Source organism: Sinohyriopsis cumingii, chromosome 13 (genome assembly GCF_028554795.1).
Source record: "Sinohyriopsis cumingii isolate HCF-2022 chromosome 13, ASM2855479v2, whole genome shotgun sequence".
Lineage (NCBI taxonomy): Eukaryota > Metazoa > Mollusca > Bivalvia > Unionida > Unionidae > Sinohyriopsis > Sinohyriopsis cumingii.
In genome coordinates, this window is record NC_142973.1 from 49,195,015 (window position 1) to 49,210,143 (window position 15,129).

At 33.9% G+C, this 15,129-nt stretch overlaps 1 protein-coding gene across 1 annotated transcript in view; it reads left to right on the plus strand.

The window, feature by feature from the left end:
• LOC149785516 (uncharacterized) overlaps window positions 1-14,923 on the plus strand; it is an 86,564-nt gene extending 71,641 nt beyond the window's left edge. Inside the window, exons 20-23 of the mRNA XM_089979318.1 lie at window positions 4,314-4,415; window positions 6,097-6,210; window positions 7,314-7,409; window positions 9,677-14,923. Coding sequence (XP_089835444.1) covers window positions 4,314-4,415; window positions 6,097-6,210; window positions 7,314-7,409; window positions 9,677-9,748 — 384 coding nt within the window. The 3' untranslated portion in view covers window positions 9,749-14,923. The remainder of the gene's footprint in view (window positions 1-4,313; window positions 4,416-6,096; window positions 6,211-7,313; window positions 7,410-9,676) is intronic.
• The last annotated feature ends 206 nt before the right edge of the window (window positions 14,924-15,129 follow it).

Sequence of the window (15,129 nt, forward strand, 5' to 3'; positions counted from 1 at the left end):
TACATGTACTGTGTAAAAGCATGTCATTTTAGTGATGGAGTCTGGGTGATGCAAGGAATTTACATGTACAGTGCAAAGCATGTTATTTTAATAGTGGAGAATTTTGATGATGCCTTGTACCAAGACATAGTTCTGAATAAAGCATGTGATTTTAGTGGTGGAGAGTCTCCATCACGCCTAATATGTCAACACAGAGTAAGTACTGTGTAAAGCAATGATGCTTTGTACAGAGACAGAGTTTGTTCTGTGTATTTTAAGTGTGTCATTTTAGCGGTGGAGTTAATGCTTTGTACCAAGTAAGAGTAAGAACATTTCTGTCATTTTAATGGTTGAGAGTCATGATGATGCCTTGTATGAAGATGATAATGTCACGTAACAAGTCCAACAGAAAGCACTTTATCAGGTCCTGCTTAAGTACTGTGTTAAGCATGTCATATTAGTGGTGGAGAATCTCAATGATACCTTTTTCTACTAAGATTGGTTGTTATGGGTTTGATGAGATTTTTTTAGCACATGTTAGGCCATACATGGCAGCCAGTAATTTGGTAGAGGAAGAACCCTGTTAACACATTAACCCCTAGCGATGAGTTAACTTGGCAGGAGGTAGTAGCCTACTGCCGAGCTCTGTAGCATCATGGTCATGCAAGATACACTAAAATGGGTGGTATTATAGAAAGGTAGACAGATGTAGCTCTACAATGATACCAAATAATCTGGAATTTCTAGTTGCACTACAAAATACAGAGGAAAAACCTCAAATTTTGCAATCTATTTTTTTCTATCCAAAATTGGTCCGTGGTTGGAATCTGATTTTGTGTCAGAATTTTATACTTTTTGGTCTCAGATCTAAGGCAAACCAGTATGAACTGCAAACAGACAGATGAACCCCCGTACGAAATAATTAGGCGGATTCCACCTGGAACTTAAGCAGGCTCCAGGCGGAATCTGCCTAAAATGTTAAAAATCTGGTTAATACAAAGGCGGACATGGAAAATTTGAGAAATCAAAGATAAATCCATCTAGAGTCCGTCTAACTCTAAGATGGACTTTTGTCAAATTCCTGCTATAAATACATCTTTAGGCATAATTTTGGACTTGGTTGATTTTCCACCCACCATCTAGGTGGAATTAGGAACTTAGTCACTGGCATCTATTATATGAAAGGAGGAATCTGGACTTAGTTTATTTTCTAACCAACATCTAGGCGGAATGAAGAACTTAGTCATTTACATCAGTTAAATAAGGCATAATTAGGATTTGGCTTTTGTGTGTCAGTAAAGTTAAATGACTGAAAATATAGTGATATTTTGTGATTGTAATATGACACTGACAGTTCAATAAAAATCTCAATAAGATATTATAAATAACATTTATTGTTTCTTGTACAATTTGAATGATTTTCAGCAGCATTTATATTTCCTGTTTCTGATAGCTGTAATTTTATTGTTTATTTTTGTCACAATTTATAACTTCTTTCCACAGCTTTCCTTGTTAAATTTCTTTTTCAAATTTGTTGTTGTTGTTGTTGCATTTTTGTTTAACTTCAGTTGGATTTAACTGCCCTCCAACAAGTTTTCATCTTGTTTTCCATTTTATAACATAATTTCGCTCTTCTCCTGACCTGAATTTCCTCGATATGGACCCATTTTTTTAAATCGTCTCCGAAACTTTATTTTAATTAAGGCTCTATCCGGTCCTATTCCACAACGAGCTTTCAAATAAGTACTTGTTCTGTTTATTGTTTAACAGAGGATCGTTGTATAAAGCTTTCTGATTGGTCAAAATTTTGTAATTGCCCAATGAATCGTCACATAACAGAAACTGAGGGAAGAGCATGTTTGCAAAACGTGGCGATTCGAATTTTAGAGCGGGATGAGAAACTGAATAACTATTTAAAAAATACCCTGAACGCAAATTTGGTGGTAACATAATTGGTCAGTCTGTATGAAAACTGAACGCCAGGACAAGCATTTTGCTTTTTGTGCCATAAAGAGCTTTACAGTAACGGCTAACGTGCTAAATAGGACAAGGAATTTAATCAGGACGAATTCGAAGTTATACAACTCCAAACTGATTAACTTAAGGATTTAAGGAGGGACAACGTGTATATCACTGGTGGGAATTGTTGCCAGATATCCATGTCTATCAAAGATAGTCATATCTTTGCGGAATATTCTTGGCTGAAAAGTAGAATCTACTTTCAATCTCGTGAGGCATTATTGTGTATATTATCAAAATATTCTTGGTGTGTTGGAATTCAGTGTAAAATAAGAGTAAATATAACATGATAAACGTTTGTCATGGCTGCTTATGGAACAAGGACTAATTCAAGAGACCACAACAGCATCATAGTTTGTGCAATCAAAAATCCAGTCTACAGTACAAGTAACATAAGGCAGGCTCCTAGCTTTTCTTCTTCTCATAATCAAATTGTCTCAAATGGATGCTTTTCTGTAATTTTGCATTATTTCCATGGCTGAATTTTTCAATGCAGATTAATATTTTATATATGTTTATGTGTTCACAGATGCCTGTGCATATGCTCCAGGCTTGATACTTTGATTTTTAAAACCACTTAATTATTTAGTGTCAGATACTTCATATCATGTTGTAGATACTGTATATGTTGTACATCACAGATAGAAGGCCTCAAGGTAGATTAGTTCTGTAACTAATTGAATTACCTTCTCTAAATAAAGTCATTATTATTATTATTATTATTATTATTTTTATTATTATTAACTCCCATTTCTCTTGCCTTGGATGTCATATAATTTCAACATCAGTATAATTGTTTTCATGCACACTTAAATATCACTTTGGTTAATAAAGTCCTGTTTAATTCATATCCATTATTTCTTTGAAACCTGCTGAAATGTCTGAAACACAAAAAAAAAACTTCAGTAATATAATGATCAAAATTGTAGTGATAATCTTGCAAAAGTTTTAGTAATTTTTTTTGTGAAACTTCACAAATATTTCAAAGAAATTTGAGTGAGACCTCAACATAATTTCACTGAAAGTTTGGTCAAAATATGTGTGAAATCTCCCCAAACTTTAAAGTGAAATGAAAAATACTTAAGTGATGCCATGTTGGATTAGATTTTGAATGCAAGAAAGAAAATGGCATTGCCCCTTAGGACAAGAAAAACCTATATCTTATTTGATAATGTCTGTCAAAATAAAATTTATGATCCATTTTAAATATTACTGTGAATTTTTATTATTGATTCCCAATAATGTCTAAAAATCATTAGGCAGTTTAATAGAAATCTGAAGTATATTTTTTATGGTTTAGGCAGAAATTGCTTTAAAAAAAAACTGTATGAAATCCACCTTGACATTTTCATTATTGGATAGGGTTTCTGCAGGTATTTCCATCTAATTAGGCAGAAGTAAAGATTCCGCCTAGTAACAGTAATTTGCATATTTCGAGCTATATTCCACCCTAAATCTGCCTAAAAGTGATAATAAGGGGAATCTAGGCTAAATAAGCGGAATAAACAGATTCCGCCTAGTAGAAGGAATAAACAAATTCCACCTAGTAGGCAGAATAAACTAATTCCACCTAGTAGGCGGAATAAACAAATTCCGCCTAGTAATAGATGGACTAATTTGCATATTTCGGGCTGTATTCCATCCTGAATAAGCCCTGAACCCACCTCAAATTTATAATAAGTGGAATCTAGGCTTTAAGTGAAATCCGCTTTAAAATTCCACCTGGAATCTGGTTAAAGTCAGGGCAGAAGTTTTCATACAGGTCTTTTAAAAAAATAGGATAAGATGGGCATTTGGAATAAAGAGTGGTCTTGATACAAAAGCAATGGGTCCGTTTAGCAAATAAAAGAAGAAAAAAAGAACTCCAACTTTTACTCTTCTGCTCATGCGCGAGCCAAATAGCCAATGAAAAACAATGTTTCTAACACAACTAGTATGTAACACTGGAAGATCACCTGGGATTTTCCTACTTGAATTTCAGGCAAAAACAACAAAATCCTCCAGGGGTTAATGTGTTAAGAACCACCAACCCATGGGAGGCTACTTGAAAACTTACTGTGACATCATGCCAGGTTAAGTTTAGTGGCATCACATTTGGATCAATTCTGCACTTAACCAAAACTAATAAAGTTACTCCAAACTTGCCCTAGATGTTTCTGTTACATGCAAGATATCACATTTCAAGGTAGACTCTGTACTTCCTGACAATCTACATCATTTGCAATAGCAACTGTGTGCATGAAATAAGAAAGCTTGTAAAAGACACTTCTGAAAGTAGTAATGGAAAACATTTTTTGTTTCTTATTTTATTCCAGAATGGCTACACTGCCATGATCCGAGCAATAGTATTCAATCAACTGGAAATTGTGAATGAATTCTGCATATCAAAGCCATTGCTGAAATCCATCCCAGACAATGTGAGTGTCTTATGTCTTTAATTCACATAACATTCTTTTTAACATTATTGTTGTTTGGTTTAGAGATCTAAAAGATGTATTTTTAAATCCTTTATAGTCTGATCATTATTGCTGTAAAGTTATTCAGAGACCAATATTAAATTAATTTATCTCTTCCTATTATCCCTTAATAATGAAAAATTACAGTTTTAGCTTGGTTTTATCCTTTTGTGAATTTCCTTTGTCAGCAAAGGCTGTTGGATTTTTGTAATACTTTAACCTCTCAACCATCCTACCCTTTAATTATCAATGCACAAGTCATCCTGAAATATGCTTTTGAGAGCAGTAATTAAAAATTGATATTGAATTTTTTAAAAAATGTTTTAGCAGATTTTTCAAAACCTATAATAACAAATCCAAATTGGCCATGAAATATAGCATTGATTTACAGTCTGTAGTGTATGCAATGATTTTGATAGTTCTTGAAATGTGCAATGATTCATTCACTCATTAAGGGAGTAACTATTGCGCATCTAATTTCTTGTAAAATTCAGTAAATGATAAATTATTATGAGTTAATAATGACATGTGCCATTGCATACAGATTTAAAAATATTTAAATACATTTCATTGTAAAGACAAATTTTGAATTTTACGGCAATAAACATTAGCAGAGTTGAGCAGAATTTGCCATGCCATACGAGTATAATGTTTTTTTTCTTGTTTCTAAAAATAGAACAATATTCAAGGACTTCAGTTGTATATTTTCTTACTGCTTGATATTAACATTACACAGTAAATTGTGTTTAAAATATTCAATATCCATATATTTAAGAAACTGGTGTTTTTGGGTGGTACTGTATCTTGTTGATGAAATAACAGTTTTAATGTTAAGCAGTGTCACAAGTCAGTATGGTGTTTTAAAATACTGTAACCTTGTTCCAGAGTCTGAAATTTGCTCTACACTTCCCCTGTTTAGGTGAAATTTTGATAACAATTAACTGAACTTGTTCAAAGAATGACAGATTCCCATCTATATCATCAACAATCTTCAATAGCATTAAAATTTTCAAATGAATTTATAAAGTAACCACGGGATACAGAGTACATGCAAGTTACAGATGGCTGGCATGTTACATCCAAGAGTCTAGACTGAACTGCACACTTGCTTAAATCTGGTGAATAAACTAATTTCTTATATTTACTCTCAAAATGTATTGTCTCAGCTGGGTATAAAGACTTTATTTTTATCAGATCATGAAAGGCATCAAATGGCATAATTGTGCAGTAAAGGGGTTGGCATCAAAGGGCATCATTGTGCAGTAAAGGGGTTGGCATCAAAAGGCATAATTTTACAGTAAAGGGGTTGGCATCAAAGGGCATCATTGTGCAGTAAAGGGGTTGGCATCAAAGGGCATCATTGTGCAGTAAAGGGGTTGGCATCAAAGGGCATCATTGTGCAGTAAAGGGTTTGGCATCAAAGGGCATAATTGTGCAGTAAAGGGGTTGGCATCAAAAGGCATAATTGTGCAGCAAGGTGTTGGCATAGAAAAGTGTCATTGTGCTGTAAGGGATTAATATGCAAGTCTATATTATGTGGGAGTACATTATAAAGTTCAGGAAATGTATACATCTTGTTCTTTGATATAATATCAGGAAAATTCAGCACAGGAAATATCACTGGACTTTTCTAACATTTCAGTGTAATAGGTACCCACTTCATTATGCATACATGCTTCCCAGAGAGCAGTGTAAACCATTCATCCAACTGTTACTGGAGAAAGATGCAGAGGCTGTTGAAAGTCGAATGGATAAGGTAATAATTTTATTATATCATTTTCAGGTTTTAGAGATTGTCAAGGAATATTATGTTAAAATTTCCTGATTATTTGAAAGATAAAAAGAAAAGTTGGGTGACCAAGAGGTCTAAGGCATGAACCTTTACAGATCACTCGCATCTCATCAATGTCCATGTTTGCACGAGTCTAAGTTAAGCTTTATCCAATGTGAGTATGTGGGAAAACTTACCAGTTGCTTCCCTTTGGTTGGTAGTTCTTCCTGGGGTCTTCCTCCACCAGATATACTGGCCACCATGTATCTAAGCCTATCATGTTCTGAAAAATGTCATTAAACCCCACAAAACCAAACCTTAAAAGATAGAAGCAATATTTCAAGGAGAGTTCTTATTTTATGTGAATTCATGCAAGGGTAATACTTCAGATCTCTTTATGTCAAAATTGACTTGCAGTAGTCTACATATTTGCATTTTTTCTTTCTAAAACATAATTCTAAGAAAATCAAACATAAACAAGTTCTATAAATAAACCTATCTTTGAAAAGTTTGTGTTGCATATATTTGTGCACAACTGCTACAATTTCTTGATTTGAACTGATTTGTCTATTTCATTCTTGAATATGTAAACTCTAATAATCATTGCAATTCATAATTTAAAATAATGAGTACAAATTCATAATAACAAGCTACCACCAAAATTATTCAAAACATTCTGTCAGAACTGACGAATGAAAAAGTACACAAGTCCCTCACTGTAGTGCACTATTTGTAGTCTATATGAATCTTTGTTGATAATGAGGTTCAGTAAAGGGATAGTACAGTAAAACTTCTTAGGTGGACTCCTTACAATGGGTATTTACTCAGAATAAAAATATTTACAAATCCCTTTTCTTAATTTCACTATCAAATTCAACCACAGAAAAGGGATTTGTATAGGACAAAGGACTTCTGTTCATAATGGCACAAATTCAAACCCCCCCCCTACAAAGGACTTCTGTCTGTAAAGGCACAAATTCTATGGTCCATTGAGAGTATTAAAGCAATATTGTAAGATTTATTGTGTATTTATAATTGCCTGTTAGTACCACCAACATAGTCTCCATGCCTGGCTAATAATTTTACAGGATGGTAGAGTGGCTGCAGAGTATGCTGATTTAAGAAACACAGTGGACATACAACAAATGCTGTACGATGCTAGGACCTTGGATGCATATGGGAAAGTAAGTCTTTATTGATACAACCCACAGGTTGGATCCTCAGTTTTACAAAAGCATGTAAAATCATTCAGGTAAACTCATAGTATCTGACAAAACCCTGAGAGACTCTGCTGTTTAGGAGTAGAAATTCTAATCTGAGCCTAATTTTAGTTATCAAACTTGTGCTTATTTTGCTGTCAATTTGATATGTTATAAATTGGTCATTCAGAATTTTTTTTAAAAATAATAAAATGTTTTTCCAACAGTTGAATTTTTCTGATAGTAGAGGTTTTAGATTTGAAGAAAACAAATTAATATTAAAGATAGATTACATCCATAGGAAATGCTGCCAGACTTAATGCAGGTTAGTTTTCAAATTTGTACATACTTATTATCAGAAACGAAAAGAAATAAACCTGTTCTAATACCTCTCATGTGATACAGCTAAATGCTAATTACACTGCATCTGGATATTTTAAAATCATTTACACAAAAACATTCAAACTATAAACTACAGTATAATACATTAATAAATCATAAGCAGAGATGTCAGTTTGAAACTTTGCATATTTATTGAACCTGAAAAGGTGAGTATTATCTCAATAGTTCAAATTGTACCACCTAGCCGTTTTAATTGGGCAGGTTTGATTTTATTATAGCTGAGAAATACTCATCTTTAATTCTTCCAATATTAATATCCATGATACCGCCTGTAAATAATCTCTGATAAATAGCAGCTGCTTCATTAATAATTTCTGGGGAATTACTACTGGCTCGTCTTCCGCCAATCAGAATTTCAAGTCGTTCAACATTGGAGAGAACATTATTGGGACAAAGTTTATCAAGGCCACTTCCTTGAGTAGCAAGACCACTTCCAATGGCACAGGGCTTGCATCATACCATTCTTCTTCCTCAGTAGAGGTGGTCTGAATGGCAATTTTTGGGGGATAATATATCTCCAGGTAATGGCGCTCTTTTAACTTCTTTGACTTGTTTCACAAAATTTCAAAATCATTCCTATATTTAGTAGTGATTCTAGATATACCATGGGACTTTCAAAATATAAAAGGAACCTAAATTTTTTCTAAAATATCAGCGGTGTTTGGATCCAATAATCGATCATGATTTGAATATCCTGTTGCGGAAACTGCTCTAGTTCTTTCTCGAAGTAGTCTATGACCTTCTTAAGTAAATCAGGCAGGTGGTTTTGGTTTTGGCGTAACAAGATCCCTTAACATCGCCTACCTCCTTATGGACTTTGTTAATACCCTCAAGTACTTGTCATATTTCTTGCAATTGTCTTTTTTGTTTAGTTCTTTTCGCAATTTAGTCCAGTCGCTGCCGTGGTTAGCTCAGTTGCTTTAGCAGTTTGCTCCAACGCGGGAAGAAGACCCATGGTAGCTTTCATAACCAGTTTAAATAACTGTTCTGCACCTTTTGTAAATTCTACCTCAGACTCCTGACGCGATTGTAGTTGTTTCTTGACAGAATCACGAACTGGATGATAATATTAAATTGCATCTGGTTGCTGTTGAGCTAGTTTAGCTGTGCGAGATTCCATGTTTAGCATTATTAGTGATATAATAATGATTTCATTACGCTATCTGTTACCTTTCTTTTACACCCTTGACTCATTCAGGTCACACACACGGTGATGACCCTGATAAATATTTTTTACACCAAAAAAAAATAACTGTAGGTCTCAGTGACGCTTGTATTTTTTGAAGCGTCATAGGAAGGCACAAATAAATTTGGTCTATTTACCCTCCCGACTTTAGCATTATTGATGCTTGTATTTTTTTACTCTCCTCAGAAAGCTTTTTTCTTGGTCTGAAATTCTGGTCTGTTCACTCTCTCTGCTGCTCAATATGACTGAAAAATTGTTAAAGCCATGTTAAAAATCAAAATCACATAACCATTTTTTAAAATGTTTTCTTTCAGTGTGCCTCTCTCACTCTTTAATGGGAATTGATAATGATAACATTTCAGATGCCTCAGTAGTGATAAAGAAAATACACCAACAAATAAGGGTTTTGTAGAATGTGTCTGGTTTGCAGATGGCACAATAACAACACTGCTTTATGCTATTGCAGGCAAGACATGAATCCTGGCTTATGAGCTTTTGGCATAACATAACAGTACCCAAAATCAAATGTAAAACTGATTATCACATTAAAGAAAACATTAATACAAACTCTTAATGAGATTCAGCAGAAAAAAGATCTCACTTCCTGTTAAAAATAACCCAAGTCAACAAAAAAATAAAATATTCCATTTATTTCTCTTTTCAGAGAGGACCTCCACTTGGTCCATGGCCACATGGGGCCTTGAAAGTACCACCAACAAAAGTTAGAGGAGATTAAATTAATGAGTGAAAATTTTGTAATCATTTAGTTATATTTTGCACTGACAAGACCCATTTCCACCTCTCAGCAGATGAATACAAGGAAGTCATACACACCACAGCAAAATTTAACCTGAAAATTTATAAATTGTAACCTCTATAGTGAATTGTTAAAATGCTTGCTTTGCACCTCTGTGGGTCCAGGTTTAATCCCAAGAACTACTGTGTGTGAGATTAAGTTGTCACACATCCAAGGTTGCTGGTTTCCTCCAGTTTTTTAACAAATTTCCACCACCATAAGGATGTTATTTATTTCTACATGATTATGGGTAGGTTGGTTTATACACACACCTAATGCCATCCCCTGGGCTGTTATTTATTTCTACATGATTATGGGTAGGTTGGTTTATACACACACCTAATGCCATCCCCTGGGCTGCTATTTATTTCTACATGATTATGGGTAGGTTGGTTTATACACACACCTAATGCCATCCCCTGGGCTGTTATTTATTTCTACATGATTATAGGTAGGTTGGTTTATACACACACCTAATGCTATCCCCTGGGCTGTTATTTATTTCTACATGATTATGGGTAGGTTGGTTTATACATGCACCTAATGCCATACCCTGGGCTGTTATTTATTTCTACATGATTATGGGTAGGTTGGTTTATACATGCACCTATTGCCATCCCCTGGGCTGTTATTTATTTCTACAGGATTATGGGTAGGTTGGTTCATACCTCCTTCTATGCATGCACTTTTACGATGTTACTGCAATATTAGAATTGCATGTGCTGTACATGTAGAGGTTTTTCCATGTTGTATATTATGTGTCTAATATATATACAGGCTAACCAATTGTGTAAGAATAGTGATCATACACAATTTGCTATTTACAAGCTTGTAGTGGAGTTACAACAAATGACAGTGGAGTAATGAGAAATGACCTTGAACTCTCTGGCATAAACTCATTTGTTCATCTCCACCAAATCATCTGGAGGTGGGATGTGGAGTATGCTGGTAAAATATGGGTGGGTATGTGCCCTGCAGGGTTAGAAATACAGGGTCTCAGAAACTCAGGGGTCGTAAAATGACAGGTCTTTTGGCTTTAAAGCCCTAGAATTACACAGAACCAGTGAATACACTATGTAACATGCTAAATGGATATAGATATTAGATAAATGTAGGTACAATTAGAGGTAATAGAGATATTAGACATAGGCAGATATAAGTCAGAGTATTCAAAAGAAGTGATTAAAAAGTTATTTATGGAAAGCAGTACAAAACAGTGACCAAAAACAATTTATAAGGCTCATTTTATGGATTCTCTTTTATCAACTTTTCTATTAACCAGCAAAAAACACTGTAATTAGCATGACCATTATAAATTTGACTGGTTTACACTGATTAATTTCATAACATTTTAGGTTGCATATTTTTTGTTTAACATTGTATGTCTGTTTGAGGTGGAAACCAAAATGCTCAAACTGTTTCAATTATTTAAAAGTTGATATTTATCAGGTTAACTGAACTGCAATAAGCTCATATCAGTTAAATGATCCAGTGAGCAGAAACAACATCATGGTTCTCTCTTAAAATACATGTGCTTTCTGTTACATATATTCTAGGGGTGAAATTATTAATTGATGTGTTGATAAATTTTCAATATTGATACAAGAGATGGACATACCAAACTACATGAATTCCAAGTTATAGCCATCTTGTTAACTTGCAGAAGAAGAGTTGTTGTTGTCAGTAATTTCCTTCTTGACTGGCAGAAACAAATACCTAATGGCCACTGCAGTTTGTATTAATCTGCAGGAAGTTTTATGCGAAGGATTTGGTTGCTAGTTATCTTCGCTTCCACGTAAGATCTTTTTGCACAATGATATTACACTATTTCTTCTGTAGTGAAGATAATGCTGTAATATCTTCCAAATTTAAGTGAAGACAAGAAATTGGTAATAAGATGTTTTAAAGCATTCATTCAGTACAAAACAAAGGGCACAATGACCAAGACGAGTCCTGCATCTGTTCAGTACAAAACAAATGGCACAATGACCAAGACAAGTCCTGCAAATGAATCAGCCTGAAATGACCTAAAAGGTTGAATTATAATCACTGACAAGTCCATAGAAATTTATTTTTGGATTCATCTCAACAATGGTGAGAATTGCAAATGAACAGATAATAAATTTCTCTGTAATACGCATATTGGAAATATAACCAATATGTCAACCCATGTAAAATAGCACTACCATACTACTGTGAGACCTTCTAAAGATGACAAGACCATAAAGTTGATAGGACCATAAAGTTGATAAGACCATAAAGTTGATAATGTGTATCAATAATGTATCATATTGGAAGCTGTGAATCATAAAATTATATGGCAGAGGTACGTAGTTTCATTCCCAATATATTTTACATAATGTGCAAGATTTATCATGTGAAGATCGGTTAAAAGTATCATCTTTTATATGTCTGTGATAGATATGACTATTAGCATCAAATAAATATACTACTCAAATGCTTTACTTTTAATTTATAAATTGTAAATTATTACTAATTTTCAATGTTTGTTGTTTGACAGCAAAATACATTGTTATATATCTGTGATATATGTAGGAAGTCCAGTTTTGCTTAGTACTAAATATAATTATTTATGTAGACTTGTTTGTAAGGTGAATTATTATAAATGCTATTTTATGCACATGTTGGCCTTTGAACAGTCAGCTAACCCCTCATGAACACTATTTACACAAATATCAAGATTGGAAAATCCTTTTGACAATGCAAGTGTTATCAGAGTTTATATTAAAGCAAACCAATAAATATTGTGGATTTTAATGACATCTATTGAAAATATCCAAGAAGAATATTTTCCAATTTTTTTTACCATGAATTATTTCAATTTAGGAAATGTATCTTATGGCATCAAGGGATAGATCATGAATGAATGGTAACTATTTATTATGGTACCAAATTGAGATATGGCATCCCAAGAACAACCGTCTTTTCTATTCATTATTTTAATCAGCAGAGCTCAGCAACTACTATCACATAATTGGACATGTCAGATGTGTAGATGTGCCTCTTAAAGTATAATCTGTTCAGGCCCAATTTTGAAAGAGTTATTGCCCTTATCCCAACAATATTAAATCTCCAGAGCAACATACCCTTGTTGTCAGCATAGCTCAGTAACCATACAACCTATTCTGATGCTAATGGTGTGCACTTTCTCTCACATAGATTGTGCCTTCAATGCATTTTTCATCATCTACTCTATTTTTGATAAGACTTGTGACCCTTGACAATTTAGTTCTTGTCTTCATATTGGATGTTGCTTGTAACTGGCAACATTTAACATTCTGTTGGAAATAGGTATGAATGCTGTCTCATAGTCTTGCATACTTACATATGCCTTATATGGGTTCTGACCAGCTGATTGTCATCCTGACTCCAGTTTCTGCAATAAAACTTCACCAGAACGTGTTCAATTTCAAATAGACCTGTTATGTGGCTTCTAATTTTATTTTTAAAAAACTCTAGGCTGGATTTGCAGTTTTCCACATCATCAGGTGTTATGGCCCCTGACTGCCATCCTCTGGTTTCCACAGCAGTACTGCTACCTTTGTTGGATTTTGACCATATTTAGTATGCAGCCATTCAATGAGTATTGTTTTTCAGGTGTTCCACATTATCAATTTGAAGAGTAATGGCTGCCAATTGTCCGTTCTCACAACTTTGCCTTTTGCAGCATAACTTTATAAAGCTACTGCTTTTCAGCCAAATACCATTTAGAAGTTATGGCCCCTGAATGCCCATTTAAGGTCCTGCTGAGCAAACTGTTTAAAGTGGGACCTTTGTAGTTCACCGATTATAAAGAATTACTAGTAATCTGCATTAATGTATACACAAATTTAATAGAAGCAATTAAAGCCATATTCTCTCCTAAAATGTTTTAATGAGTACAAATCAGCATGTTCTTTGAAGCTCCTAACCATGTAAAAAGGTCTTAGCACCAAATTCCACCCAGTTTAGATTATTTAGTTTTGGGGAAACCATGGTGCCAAAGACATGGAGGCTCTGAAAATGAAACTTGTTTTCCATAAGCCATAAATATGCAGTGTTCAGATTGTCTCGTGTTCCATTCGGGTCTGATAATATTCCTAAAAAATAGATTTTAAGCAAGGCACAAACTATGTGATAGTGACACTTGGATTGTAGGAGACACACTTGGCCTTGTTATCCCACAAGTGGACAGTATCCGTTTCCCTTGTCCTCAGCCAAGAGTCACAAAATCATGTCACGCAATGGTCTCTTTTTAAAAAAAAATACATTTTTCTGAGATAATTTTGCCTTATACACATTAAGGAACTTAATATTTTCACCTGGTAATCAAAGAGCAGTTCAACTAGCTGCTAAATATGAGGATGAGGATCACTAAAATGTGAGAACTTGACCTCGAAGTCATCCTTCCAAAGTATGCATCATACTGTCCACTCTGTTAGTAGTTTTGTTACTAATAATAAGGCACTTCTCTGCTTTTGACTATGAGAGATCAGCCGTGTGACAAGGGACATAACTCATTCTGATAATTTTTTATAGTCCAAGTAGTTACTTCCCTTAATATAATGTGATGGGTAAAGGCATCACTAAAAGCAATGAACAATCAATTCGGCTATGCTCATTAAACTTAAAAGGTAATTTTTTTTGTGTTCTCAAAATATTTTCTAGCTTTTGTAATCAATTATCCTAGGAAATCAATAGAAGACTTGGAAGATAATGATGATTGCATATACTTAGAGGAATATTGGCTTTTGCTTGTGATAATTAAATGAATACAATTTAATTATTTTCAAGTTCATTATATTACCTGAACCCTCCAGACTACCAGTATTCTTAATACTTTGATTTTTTGGGTCACTTTTCCAACAACCAGGTAATCTTTGTTTTGAAAATTATTCCTTTTGTGAAAATTGTAGAACAGGCAAAAATTTCTTAGTGTTTATGGTGTATTTTGGCATTTACATTGCATTGATATATTTTTCCATTCATGAATTGCTGTGAAGTTTCCTATATTTATTCTTCAGTTTTATGCTCAACTTGTCTATATTTACACGAATGTTTTACAGCTTTAAAAGATTTGGAAGAAAAGAAATAAACATGTATGAAATATTGCAATCCTGTATTCATTCTAAATGAAAATTTTGTATGGCAGTATTAGTAAGGGTGGGAACAAGATATTACCAAACTTTTAAGGAAAAAAAAACCTATGCACCTCACAACTGGTATTTCACAAAAACATAAGTTTGGGTCCTTCGAAGCTTAAAATAAAAAGTTGGAATGGCACTTTTAACAGAACTTGCTATGTTGCACATCATGCAGTG